Genomic DNA, 13,526 nt, shown 5'->3' with positions numbered 1-13,526 from the left:
AAAACAGCGCTGACCTTAACTCAGTACTTTGACTTGCCACTCACCATCTCAAGACACTTCTCTGTACTACGTTTGAGTTTACTCCTATTGCATTATTTGGTGCCATTTGGCTTAAATGTTACTTGCTAATAATCAGTATGGCACAAGTTTATTACCCTTAATATGCTTGGACTGTGACCAACTTGTCTAGCAAATTGATATAATGGTAAGGCCACACAAAAGTGTGCAGAACGAGAAAAATATTTCATTTTCAGAACATTCAGCAGAATCACCTGACTGTTATAGAGAACAATATAAAAAAATGTTTTGAATTCACAGGACTTCACTTGACTGTGGAAAGGGTGAACCACATTTGTCACCGAAAGGCTAGAATAGCAAAAACATGGAAGAAATGATATCGATGAAGTGGACTCACTCGTGAAGTAGACGGGTCGTCCAACAACCCCGCTGCCAATGTCAGCCACTCGTACTTTGGATGCATCATACACTTTGCTCATGAAAGGGCTTCCAGGTAATGGCTGGCCACCCAGTTCCACGTCTATTGTGTGATCCCCTGGAAGGCACATTTAAATAAATATACAGTATTGAGCACCTTTACCACGAAGACTTCAAAAAATTTTCTCACCTCAAACGCTGGATTGTTTGCTGTAAAACTGAGCAATGAGCTTGCGTATTGTGGTAACTTTTGTCCCGTACCAAGTTTTACAACAATACTTGCTTGATTCAGCCGCAAATTATGCAACTCTGTAATCGTCTGTGCCGAGATCGATGAACTGAAAGCCACCAGCGCCAAATTGCCATGATGAGCAGCAGTGGCACCATCAAAGGACCTGTGCAGCTTGTAATGCTGACCTTGGCACCCTTCGTGTCGTGGTGCTTTCGTATGCAAACAACAGATGGTGCCATTAATGCCCTGTGGCAAAAACCCAGAGTTGGCTGCTTTCGGTTCATCGATTTCGAGGCAGACGATTACGGGTTTGCATTACGCGCGGCCGAACTAGGTAAATACTGTTGACAAACTTGGTACGAGACAAAAGTAAGCGCAATACCAAAGTTCTGTGCACAGTTTTAGCAAAAACGAGCCAGTGATTGAGGTGAGAAAATTTTGAAAAGTCTTCATGATAAAGATGCACAATATTGTATGATAAGCAGAAATAATATGGAGGAGTAAATGCCAGCTGCCATAGGAAAAAAACATCAAATAACCCCCGTGCAGTGCAAATAAACAGTGAAGCCTTACAACAGAACTAAACAACTATGTACAATGGCAGGCAATGCATACGAACAATAACAAACATTTCTCCAAACCTTCAGCACCAATATTCCTGTCACCTTGGCAGGCAGAACATCAAAGTATCAAAGAGCAGTGGAATTCTTCAAAACCCTTGATGAAACAGCAAACATTTTCTAGCTTTTGAGCCTAACTTGCACTTGTCACAGGTGTAAGAAGCAGAGCTCATTCACTATGTTCGAAGAGTTTCCTCCTAAACATTAGAACAGTTGGGCGTAACCATTTCAGCAAGACATGAGATATTTTTTATGTACCTGGGATAACTACAGTGCAAAATGTGCTTGATAACAATTATACTGCAGAAGCTATTGCTGAAGGCTGCTGCCAAAATGCACTTTCACAACAGCATAAAATGTTTAATATTTGACAGCAATATCAAACAATTATCTTTGGACTGCAGCTGACTTCGCATCGTTTGAGAAAAATGCAGTTTTAATTCAACTTCATTACATTCACATAATCGCAAAGTAAATGTGGACCATCAGTTAAATCTGTGCTTGCACCCTGGATAGCAATGCGCGTCACTCAACTGCTTGAAAAAAACTCACCAACTTCTGTTGGGGTGTACTCAACACGATAGCCGCTGTGATGATTGCCTGTCACATGAGCCTTGAGTGCAGCTTGGTTTGGACCTGTGAAATCAAAGAGAGAAAAAGGAATGCAACAATGCTTTTTAGCAGACCAAATCGCAACTACAGCACAACATACGCTGGTGGGACAAAAAGTAACACATTTCATGAAGGTTCCAGAGTCATACACACAGGTGGAAAAGAATGAACACACAACAAAGCAGACCATATAGGCAACAAAGTCAATAAACAGACAAAACTGAAACCAGACATGTGCCAAGTGATGACAAAGTTGTAATATTAGAGTAAAGGGCATGCAACAAGCAGGAAACACAAGATTTATTATCTGTGCATTAAATTCATGTAGACCATCATAAAACTTTAAACTTATGACCAAAGCCTATAATCTGAACTTAAGAAAGCCATTAAAATCGAAAACATCAACTGCCTCTGTCTGTAGGAGAGAAAAGTTAGTAAGGCAAAAATTGCATGCACATCCACGAAATTATTGCTTGTAATTATCCAACGGTCACTGGACCACAACAGCAGTTATGAAATGTACCACTACCTGCATCAACTCAAATTTATCTTCATGTCACTACCCAAAAGACAAGCCAATAAGAAAAAGAAAATTTGCAACATTATGAACCCTGCAAACTGCCAACCGCTTTCTGTTGAGGCACATTCACAAAACAGCCATGACTCGAGGATTCCAGCAACTGGACAAGTGCCGAAGAGAGAGGACATTCTCACCTATCTCAATGTGCGCAGCAGACAAACAGCCAGGTGAGAGAGCACCCGAGAAAGCAAGACAAAAGGAGGTTGGACACGAAAGAACAATCAGCCGCCAGCCACAGCACACAGACAAATGTCTCCCACACGGGACAACCAGCCCAGCTGGTCCTGTTGACAGGAGTGTATGCCCTGCAATGGCACGGGCACCCCTCCTTCGGGAGAAGGCAGCTCACGCCGAGAATGCATCGGGAAAGAGAGAAGTGCAGAAAGGAGGAAGCAGAAAAAAAATAGCAACAAGGGTAAGGCAATGGTGAACAACAAACACAAGCAAGGGAAGGAAGCACACATATCTAAGAGGGAACTTATTTGAGAAAGGAGAAAGAGGGTGTACAGCAGAAGTTGGGGGAGTGTGCAAAGAGAGAAAGATGATGATGTACAAGGGAGAGAGGAACTTCACGCAAGAGTGCCCACACAATTACGGAGGAGAGGGTGGTGCTACAATGTGTGGCTGCTCCCCCACCTCTCTGGCAAGGTGGTCAAGAAGCGTGTCGAAACGCAAGAGCGATCCCACCCCTGTGCACATGGACAAGTAAGCACGTTCCTCTGGTCCCCTCAAGCGGAGACGGAACCCTATTCAAGGTGCAATGAAACAGTTCCGCCTGGCTCCTTTTGGGCTTCTACACTATGCACCCGATTCTATTGGGCAAATTTCTCTGTGTTTGCATTTATAGTTTATTTTTTATATATTTTTTGTGTGGATGATCGCAGAGTTTCAGGATACAAGAGTTTGTATAGAATGGCTGACAACAACTGAACACGGAACTTGGCGCGTGTGCAGCGAATTGGAAAGGATAGCAGCATAATGCAAGAAGGTTATGCAACCTTTCTGACCTGCCTATCTGAAGTATGCTGGGGCACTCTGATATGTCTCCTGGCTAATTTTACAAATTTTACATATGTTGTTAATCCTACAGTCGGCAAATAATGCGTGCAAATGATGCAGACAACAATGGGATATACTTTTTTGTAAGAGTCAGCAGCTGTGAGTAGACACAAAATTAAACAACTGGGATAAATAAAATTTAGCTTAGGGCTAAGTGGGCAGGAAATGCAAAGGCAATAAAACACTGCGTCTTTTACACCACATAGGCAAGATTTTCCTCCTCAAAAAGTGTCAAGAGAAAAAGCTAGACAGGGGCAAAACATAATCACTTCTTGAAATTTAACTTGGAAACTCACCTTCGGTTACTATGAATTGAAATGTTAGCATAATATTACCATCTGCTTCATCATAAGGAAAGCTAAACTTGAGTAACTACAGTACTTGACCTTGAAACACATACAGTGTTATCACATTGTCCACCCAGACGTGATCAGCTATTATAATAACACATGTCAAAGACTTTTATTGTGTTTCACTATGCCCCTGTTAGTCAAAAACTGCTAAATCAGACAATATCCAAGGGCCCATAAAAGCATGCTTGTACTTCAGTGGCAAATTTACTCTATATATAATCAGAAGAGAGAACAGAGAACAATAAAACACCTGTAATTAAATGTGTGCACAAGATACAGTTAATTAAAGGACCATAGACACCTTATTTTAGTTGCATGTTTTCTTCTTTCCGGTGATTCACTAAACATTAAATTGTTTAGAATGGTTTTTGAAAGTTATTTGGAGGCCATTCAATAATATGAACTTTCAGACAATTCGAATGTTTTTTCCGCTTTCTTGCAGTCCAAACTAACAAGCTTTTACTAATTGTATATCAAAAAAAAAAAAAATGAAGTCTTTCTGCTGGCATCCTAGATGCAAAATGCTATTTATATAATGGCTGACATATACAACAATAAGGCAAAAGGTAACTGCAGAACCTAACTAGGTAATACCAGAAGCACAACACATCTTGCCATTTATGTAGAACAGTGGGTCTGACTCACTGAGCCAGCTGCGTTAGAAACAAGCTCTTCAAATGAGGCACACACTCACCGATAACTGAAGCCGAGAACTGTCCAACGTCCTGTCCGTGTGTGTCAACGACGAATGCTGCTGGCCGGTTGATTGGCACTCGTTCAATGCCCTCTCCCACGAACTTAATCTTGGACAGGTCCACTACTTGACACTCAAACGGGCTGCCTGTGGACAGATGACTTGTCAAACCTGGCTTACTGCTAAGATTGTGGCACAGGAATTCTTTGAAATGTCAAGCTATGCTTAGTTCATAAATTTTACCACGATGCAGAAACTCACTATGGTTTAAGTACGTGGAAGGACTGCTGCTATGCAAGCTCAGAACAAAGAGAAAGCAGCAAAGCACATAAACATGATATTAAAATGACAAAAGAAAAAGCACAAGGAAAGAAAGAAACATAACTTTTTACATCAACCAAGGCTGAGCTGAATAAAACTGACTACCTTGCCTGTGTACTTGACGTGTTTGAAACTGGGTAGATATTATCAAAGTGACTAAAATGTAACAATGGGATCACTCTGAAGTGGCTTTAACATCTGACCGGCCTCGATTCACCAATTATAGTAAACACCATCTGCCTGAGATAGCGCACAGAACTAGAATGTTAAGCATACAAGGTCAGGAATGGATATGCCGTATGCTTTAGCTAACTGCTAATACTAACTAGTACCTCTAAGCAGACAAGGGTACGGATATGAGGGGCTCATTATGACATGAATATTAAGGAAGCCAGCAGACAGCAGGCATAATCACCTTATGGCTGAAAATTGATAAGAAAGCAAATAAAAAAAAACAACCACATGCCGCTAATGGGATCCGAACCCACGACCTCTGAGTTTCGCGTCCGGTGTCTACCAACTGAGCTACAGCGGGGGGCTGTCCAACCTTCTACATTCAGGGGCATTTATGTTGCGTGTAACTTAACCTTGAAAGTGTTCACCAGCCCTCATCTGTAGCGGACGTAGTACAGTCATCCACACACTTATCTAGATTGCTTGAACGGTGCACTATCTTGAGCATTTATGACAATCACCACTGCCTGACAGGCCTGATACAGCTTTTCAAGACATCGGGAGTTCGACACAATCTATGGCAACTTGTTTTGAGCCCTAGGTCACTCTTAAATAGTGCAGGTGTGCTCCCCAGTGCAGCCTTCATGCCCTCTAGACAGGTGTGTGGACAACTGTACATCCTGCATTACTGAAAGAGTCATGTGGAAGGTGATGAAACGGTGCGGGCTAAAGCTATGCAAGAACCTTCTTATGCTACCTATAGGATCAAGATTACCAGAACCGAGGCCCTCATTAAGACACACATATTAAGGAAGCCAACACCCACTGAAAAAAAAAAAATGTTACATAACATGCAACATAAATACCCCAAATGTAGAAGATTGAACAGCTGCCACTATAGCTCAGTTGGTAAAGCATCGGATGCAAAATTTAGAGGTTGTGGGTTTGGATCCCACTGCTGGTAAGTGGTTCTTTTTTTTCTACTTTGTTATCAATTTGTTTTAAGCCATAAAGTGATTCAAAGAATAATTTCGCCTTGATTAACACTAAAAATTAAAAAAAATATCATTCCTCCATGCTTTCCTTGGTTTTGATCCCTGTTGACTTTCTTAATAGTACTTCTAAAGCTCATCATGTTACAGACATAACAGAATGCTCTTGTACCACACACACACACACATTTCACCCCGTTGCCAAAAATCTTGAGAAAAACATGAGAGCGTATTTCTCACAAGTAGTGTTCAACAGCATCACTAGGAAAATGTCACCAGTGTTGACGTAAGAAGAGAAAATTACTAGAAATAAACCGCTCATGAGAAGGCAGAGAAACCGGACCTGGTACATGGTCTCCATTGAAACGAACATCAATCATATGGGGCCGCTCGTCCGTTGGAGTGAATGTGATGGCATATTGTGTGGGCGACTGGGCCTGAGGAGTTGTGGGGACGCGGCCATTGTTTACCATGACCTCCAGGTTGCCGGGGCCCGCATGAGCCGTTTCAACTGGAAAGCATACAAATTTATCTTCACGTAAACTAAACTAATCCAATGTAGCCTTTGTTAAACTAGGCTGTAGCTGTGATGAAAACAAAAAGTTGCACTAAATGAAAACAACAGCACTTGAGCTGTGGTCAAAGCTCCCTGCATGAGGAAGCCTGCAAGAACAGTGCCTAAAAGTGATGAGCCAAGGTGAAGAACGAAGAGACAGCATTTATGCCACTGGTGACAAAATTTTTCTCACCTGTACCAAGCATTTTATCATAGCATACGGTTTATACATAGCTGACTATACTAGCTTGCTTTCATCACTTTACTGTAAGTCCACGCACTAATTTTAGGCACCACTTTTTCTCCAAGTGGATGCCTAACCTAACTTAGCAAAGAATCCTTAGAACAGAAACATCTTTAGGTTGAGTACTTTTTCATCACAAAGCTGGCTAAATAAGACAGTGCGTGCATCTATGTGTGGAGCATTTGAACTCATGAAAGTGGTCAATATCATGTTAATAAGAAGCCTATTATATACAGTGAAAGCTCGTTAACTCAAAACTCGATAACTCGAATTTTCGAATAATTCGAACTACACTACTTGGTCCGGCCAAGCTCCATAGAGATCTGTGTATAAAAAAGCCCGTTAATTCGAAAGCGAGTCGGTTCTGTTACGGATAATTCGAACTACGCGCCACCGCATCTGGGCGGCTTGGCACACAGCATGTGACCAAAAAAAAAAAAAGCACCTCCTCCGCATAGTCAGAGGCTGCCTACGTCCTAAACAGGGACAGAAGATGGAACTAGATAAAACCTTGGAAGAGTGGGTAAAGCTTAAATGGCACCATCACCGGCGCGGTGGCCGGCGGCACCGGAGGGAAGGGGTTGGCGACCGCGCTGGCGGCTGCCTACCCTCTTTTCCGCGCAACCTCCGGAACTCGCAACTAAATGCTCGTTAATTCGAGCCCTGTTAATTCGAAAATACGGATAAGCACTGTCAGCGCGGTCCCAGCCAACGCCCATGAAGGCTATGACTTCGGACGGGCGCTACAAATTACGAGCGAAAAACTTTTTTTTGTCTTTGCGAGCGTTGTCCATGCTTCCATCCATCGGTCCGTCGCCAACGGAAGCACGCGCTCAGTCGCGAACAAGACGCCGGCACAAGCGCTGGCACTCTGCCAAAGTTCGCTTCCCCCTTGCTGGAGCTAACGTCAAAAGTGATGTTATCGCTGCGCCGCATCTTGGCGCCACCAAGAAATGCGTTGGGGGCCGTGACGGTGCTGAAAACGAGGCTTGCACAACCGAACAAGCGCTGGCACTCTGCCAAAGTTCGTTTCCCCCTTGCTGGAGCTAACGTCAAAAGTGATGTTATCGCTGCGCAGCATCTTGGCGCACCGCCAAGAAATGCGTTGGGGGCCGTGACGGTGCCAAACGGAGGGAAGCGTTAACGACTGACGCTTTTTTTTCTTTTTTTTCAGATTCTTAGGCAAAAAATCGAGGGTGGGTGGTGGGTTCATTATGTGAGTGGGTTCGTTACGCGAGTAAATACCCTACATACACCGTAATGCAAATGGTTCTTGTCGGTTTTTTCGCGGCCATTCGATAATTCGAACATCAAATAATTCGAACGTTTTTCCCGGTCCCGTGAAGTTCGAATTAACGAGCTTTTACTGTATACGTAAACTACAAGCATGCATGCGTACATGTAAAATTATTTTGACCAAAATAGCTGCATTCGACAAGAACAAATCAGTACATGAAACAATATCGAGAAGGTATATGCATATTCTGCAGTTATGTTAGAATCAGACATATCGTAACCAAGATGAGGAGTGCTTTTTTCAATGTGTGCTTGCTGCAGTGAGACTGCATAGTGTCAACACATAAAGCGAAATTATCATGGTACGTGCATATGACATAAAATCACACATACAATGGCAAATACACCAGTGCACCTACCGAGAAATGTGACGGGCTTTCCCACAAATCCTCTGGGCACCTCTCGAACCTTGATTTGATGAGAATCAAACACTTTGCACACAAACGGGCTGCCCGTAATTGGGGAGCCTTGGAGGGTCACGTGAACCTTGTGCTCCCCTGCAACGAAAGGTGAAACTGGCTGAGGTTCATCTGCACCAAGAACATTGCTGCTACATCTAAAAATGCCCAGAGACGCATTAATTTTTGAAGCCCTGAACTAGGCATGTCATGACACACTTGGCTCACCATGCTACTTCCTGAGGGCTCACCATGACCCACCAATGAGTCACCAGCTTTAACTGGTTTCTCCAGATATGTAGATGCCATGAACACCCACATTTGTGTATTTTGTGGTCTATTTGAAACTTAGTGGGAAAACCCAGTGAATCACCAGATAAATGAGTGATGACCCGCTTTCCACTCTGCACTTGCTTCACCTCACTATAAGAACCACAGTCATTACATATATAATACAAGACTTGCCTCAAGGGCTTCATCACACAACTCCTCTGATTCAATGTGAGTCAACTGTACCTACATACGACGGAAGCCAACAGACAACAGCTTCCGTCATGTATGTCATAACGAGCACCTCTTTTCCCGTAACTCGTATACTTAATATGTACCTACATATGAGTGTTTCTCAAAGGAACCTTCTCAAGATCTTTACTACCCCAGCTCCTTCCCTTGAACATCCAGCTCAAAACATAAATAATCACCAGTGAGCAGCAATTTACTAGAGATGTATAGCACAAGCAGTATAGGCAGGCTGAGTTATGTAATAACAATTACTCGGAAACAAATGATGCAAAAGTTCACTTACCTGCCCTGGTGGGCGAAAACTCCACCTTGAGGTTTTTGTCTCCAATGTCCTTGAGTGAACAAGGGACTGGAGAATTATCGGGGCCTGCGTACAGTTCAATTTCAAAACTAGTCAGGCATACGCTGTGAGGTATAGTACAAAGGGCTCTTCCTTTAAGGGCAAAACCCAGTTTCACCCAGTTCTCGCACCCCAAGAAAATTTCTGAAAATTTGAGTTAAACCCAATTTCTAATTCAAAACACACATTCAAGAGCAAACTGCACCACATAGGAACTAGTGTATGTTAACCTAACCTGAAATGACGATGCAATGCCATTTAACCTTCCATTGCACTGAGCAGGTGCCAGAAGACAACCGGATAACCAGAGAAACACTGGTAGGAGAGCAGAGAAGGGCCTCACCCTGCTGTTAGTTTGCATTCTTGCAGCTGCATGGAGTCACTATTGATTTTGTCAATGCTTCGTTGTTTCAGGCTATGTTGTGCGTATCCTAGAGTGGTGTTTGCAGTTAATTACTTTAATTTTCTTATAACACTTAAAAAGTTGCTTAATCTGAAGATAAGTTAAAAAAAAATATGTTTTAGAAGCGAGAGGCCAGAACTGTCAGGGCATCTCACAGGTGCCATTGTATTGGCACACTACCTATTCTAATGAGCAAGGAGCAAGAAGAAAGGCACAGAGGTTCACAGAGGCCACTTTGATGCTGCATGAATGTTTTCGCAGAGCACAAACAAAGGCACAAAGGTCTAGTATAGTCGCGGGGTTGCTGCGTATTGATATGGTAATAAAGTAATAAATACAAAAAAAGAAACACCTGATTAGGTAAGCAGTTACTTGATAACTAGTTATCTTTACACTGTTTAAGAAAATTATGGGCAAAAAGACAGTGCATCTGGCGCACTGCCCAGCGATGAGCACTAAGAGTAAATTAATAGTGGAAAAAGTAACTTGAAAAAAAAAATATATATATAGCACCCGATTTTTCTCCCCTGAATTTGGAAAAAAAAAAAAAAAATTAATCCTGGAAAATGAAGGGCCCTAGATATACAGACGTCAAGATTTTCACTCATTTGCCTAAGGCCTCTAGTTTCCCGTAAATTTGCAATTTCATGAAAAATTGCAAAATTGAGTGTTAGCAGGCGCATTCTCTTTTTTGGTGCTATTGTCGCAACATTGTTATTGCGGACATCAGCAGAAATGAAAATATTATAGAAAAATGAATATTTATTTCCACCTGCCTGCATATAGCGAGAAGGGAGAGTTTCAGAACTGAGCAGAAATTTTAAAGAAATATTATTAGATGCTAATGCACTTCTTCAAAAAACACAGAGAACTCAATAAAACATGGAAGCAGACACCTTTAGCATACCGCTGCACTCACCGAAGTACACCACTAGTGTGCGTACACTGATTGGCCCCCATGCGGCAGGCATGTTACCTGGTACTATCAGGTGTCAAGATGATCTACACATGCGCACTGACAGCGCGCAGGCTTCTGGAACAGAGCTTCTAAATATTAGGTAACGAGAGGGAAAGCTGGCGGCTTGTTGACTGTTCTACGAATTGAAATTTTTTGGTTGTTCAGTTTCATTTTCATTTACACTTCGTGCGCTTTGTGGTAGTGCAATTAATTAGCTATGAACGCAGTTCATTCAGTAAGGTCTGAAGCATCTGAAGGCTAAAGTAACTGCACTGCGACGAATATGGTCAACGCAAAGAATGCACAAGTACATTAACTGAGCTTCGGTGCAGTAAAATTCACATATATAATCTGCTTTCTCTGCGAAGGACTTCTATCATTTCACGTGAAGTCGTGCATGAGCTTACCTGCCTGTATTGTGTTTCTGGCTGTATGATCGAGGAACAGAAGTAATTTTTTGTTTCTCTTTAGTGCGTGCTTCCATGAGAGGCTAGTGATGGTGAACAAACCTTACACTGCTTACATCGCAAATAATGATTGCTGCTAGGAAAACTTTTTCAAGTTGTCTCATTTCAGAAAACAGTGCATCTGTTCTATATATTGAGACAGCAAACAAAAATTAAAGAACACCTTCGCCAATATATTTTTCTTCGTGTTTATGTGTGCCGGCATGGCATTTCAGTGAAGAACAGTTTAATGAGTTGCTCTGGATGACAAGTGCAAGTTTGAAGTTGGTTTGTGGACTACTATTCATCATCATCATCATCAGCCTGACTACGCCCACTGCAGGGCAAAGGCCTCTCCCATGTCTCTCCAATTAACCCTGTCCTTTGCCAGCCGCGGCCACCATATTCCCGCAAATTTCTTAATCTCATCCGCCCACCTAATTTTCTGCTGCCCCCTGGCAGAAAACAGGGACGAAATGATGGAAGAAAACACATCATGATGTGCACAGAGCGTGTTTTCTTCGGTCATCTTGTTCCTGTTTGCCACACCAAAGCATTTTTTCAATGTGGGTCACCAACTGGCCTAGAACACAACCTTGCTATGCAGAGAGGTTGCATGCATCAGTATGAACACAGCCATCACTTATTTGTGGTAGACCAGCTTTCCGCTTCCTCGTTGTTTTTTTTTTTTCTCAAACAAGTTTCTCATTGAAGGTTCAGGGTTCCGGCAAGTTTCTTAAGGCCCGAGCATGGGACGAGAGCTCGCAATAGCAGGCCACACCAAAAAATATTTCTATCTTTTACAGTGCCAAGACAGAAGCTTCAAAACTGTTCTATTTTAAGTGCTAACAATTTAAAAAAAAAATATTTGCTTTAAAAAGTGTGTCTATATGATGACAAGAAGAAAGCCCTCTCTCACGTGGGCAAATTCAGCACTATTTGTCTGCTTTTGTGCTCATTTATTGAAATATACGGCTAGCAGATTTTATTATAGGACATTTATATTGCAAAACAACGTTTTCTTGCAATATTTCCGTAGTCATCATTATGTTTTATGGCTAACACTAGCTAAGCCGATTAAGAAACCTCGTCTACCCTGCATTCTCATGGTGGATCAAGTGCCCTTTTAAGAAACTCTCATAGTTGGTGACGCCAGTTTTACCTCTAAGTATAATTTAAGAAGACTCTAGACTCTATGGTTACCGGTACTCCGGCAATGGTAACATGGTGCATAGTATGCTAAAGGTGTCTATTTGAGAGGCAATGCTTCAGATGTATGCACTGCAGACAAGCAAAGCAAAGGCCAATATTTTAAAATATCGGACTATATCTATACTCTACATCTATACTATACTATCAGACTATATCTATACTATCAGAAAATAAAAAACACGCCCTATGCGCCCTGGTTTCAGTGGCTGTTGGCTTCAGTCATGCATGCCATAACGAGCACCTATTTTTCCCTTCACTTGTATGCCCTATAAAAACAAGGTCGACATGTGTGATAGCCAGCAACTTGTGCAGATAATGTGGATTTCTCTGATGTTCCTAGTCTGTAAGCAAAAGAGCACTGGACCAGCAGACTTTGGTAACTTCCACTTGGTAACACTTGGTAACTTGGTAACACTTTGGTGAAAGAGTATAACAGCTACGGACTGCAAAACCAATGAATAAAATTACCTTCAACTCTGACTGTCAGGTCTTGTTCCCGGCCTGCAGCGTTCTGGACAACAAAGCCAACAACTTTGTTCACTGAAGCGGCTGCCAGTGAGGAGATGTCCATGGCTGTAATCTTCCCACCATCATGCACTTTCACCTTGAAGGGGCTTCCTGCACGAGCACAATCATTTCCATATCACCGAATTTCAGAATGTTCACCATGTAAACATATTTATTATTGCAACAAAGCTACATTTTTTTGCACAAAAAGTTTGCACGATACCATATCTCGTCAAATTACCAGGCCCATGTGCCTGTCACTAAAGTCCAAGCATACACACATCTTGTGTGAGTTGATTTGTCCTCGTGGCCTTGAAAAGAGTAGGAATAATATGTCCTTGACACCTATAGTTACAAATCCAGCTGATGGCAATGATAACTGGACCACCCTATGACACACTGGCTCACTCCAGTTATGGAAATTTTAGTCTCAGGACTTAAGTGATAGTTGCAGCCTGCTGAAATCCCATATTCCTCACTCAGCTAGACAATGTCCTTGTAGCTTGAACCTCAATTCCCCTCAACTAAAGCAGTTTAAATTTTATCACCATGAGACGCTTTATAAGCTAAAA

General features: G+C 42.2%; 1 protein-coding gene across 2 annotated transcripts in view; it reads right to left on the bottom strand.

Moving 5' to 3' along the window:
* The window catches only part of jbug (filamin-type immunoglobulin domains fbug), a 183,161-nt gene that overhangs the window by 42,284 nt on the left and 127,351 nt on the right, over window positions 1-13,526 (bottom strand). For both annotated transcript variants that reach the window (XM_089544168.1, XM_089544169.1), the window contains 7 exons: window positions 12,916-13,065; window positions 9,372-9,455; window positions 8,528-8,665; window positions 6,416-6,583; window positions 4,586-4,732; window positions 1,840-1,923; window positions 416-553 (listed from right to left, as the gene is read on the bottom strand). In XM_089544168.1, the coding sequence (XP_089400294.1) occupies window positions 416-553; window positions 1,840-1,923; window positions 4,586-4,732; window positions 6,416-6,583; window positions 8,528-8,665; window positions 9,372-9,455; window positions 12,916-13,065 (909 nt within the window). The remainder of the gene's footprint in view (window positions 1-415; window positions 554-1,839; window positions 1,924-4,585; window positions 4,733-6,415; window positions 6,584-8,527; window positions 8,666-9,371; window positions 9,456-12,915; window positions 13,066-13,526) is intronic.

The sequence above is a fragment of the Amblyomma mixtum genome, chromosome 5 (assembly GCF_055824585.1).
Source record: "Amblyomma mixtum isolate Tamu chromosome 5, ASM5582458v1, whole genome shotgun sequence".
In the NCBI taxonomy this organism is placed as follows: domain Eukaryota; kingdom Metazoa; phylum Arthropoda; class Arachnida; order Ixodida; family Ixodidae; genus Amblyomma; species Amblyomma mixtum.
The sequence above is the reverse complement of the archived record's forward strand: the minus strand, read 5'-3'. Positions and strand labels throughout refer to the sequence as shown.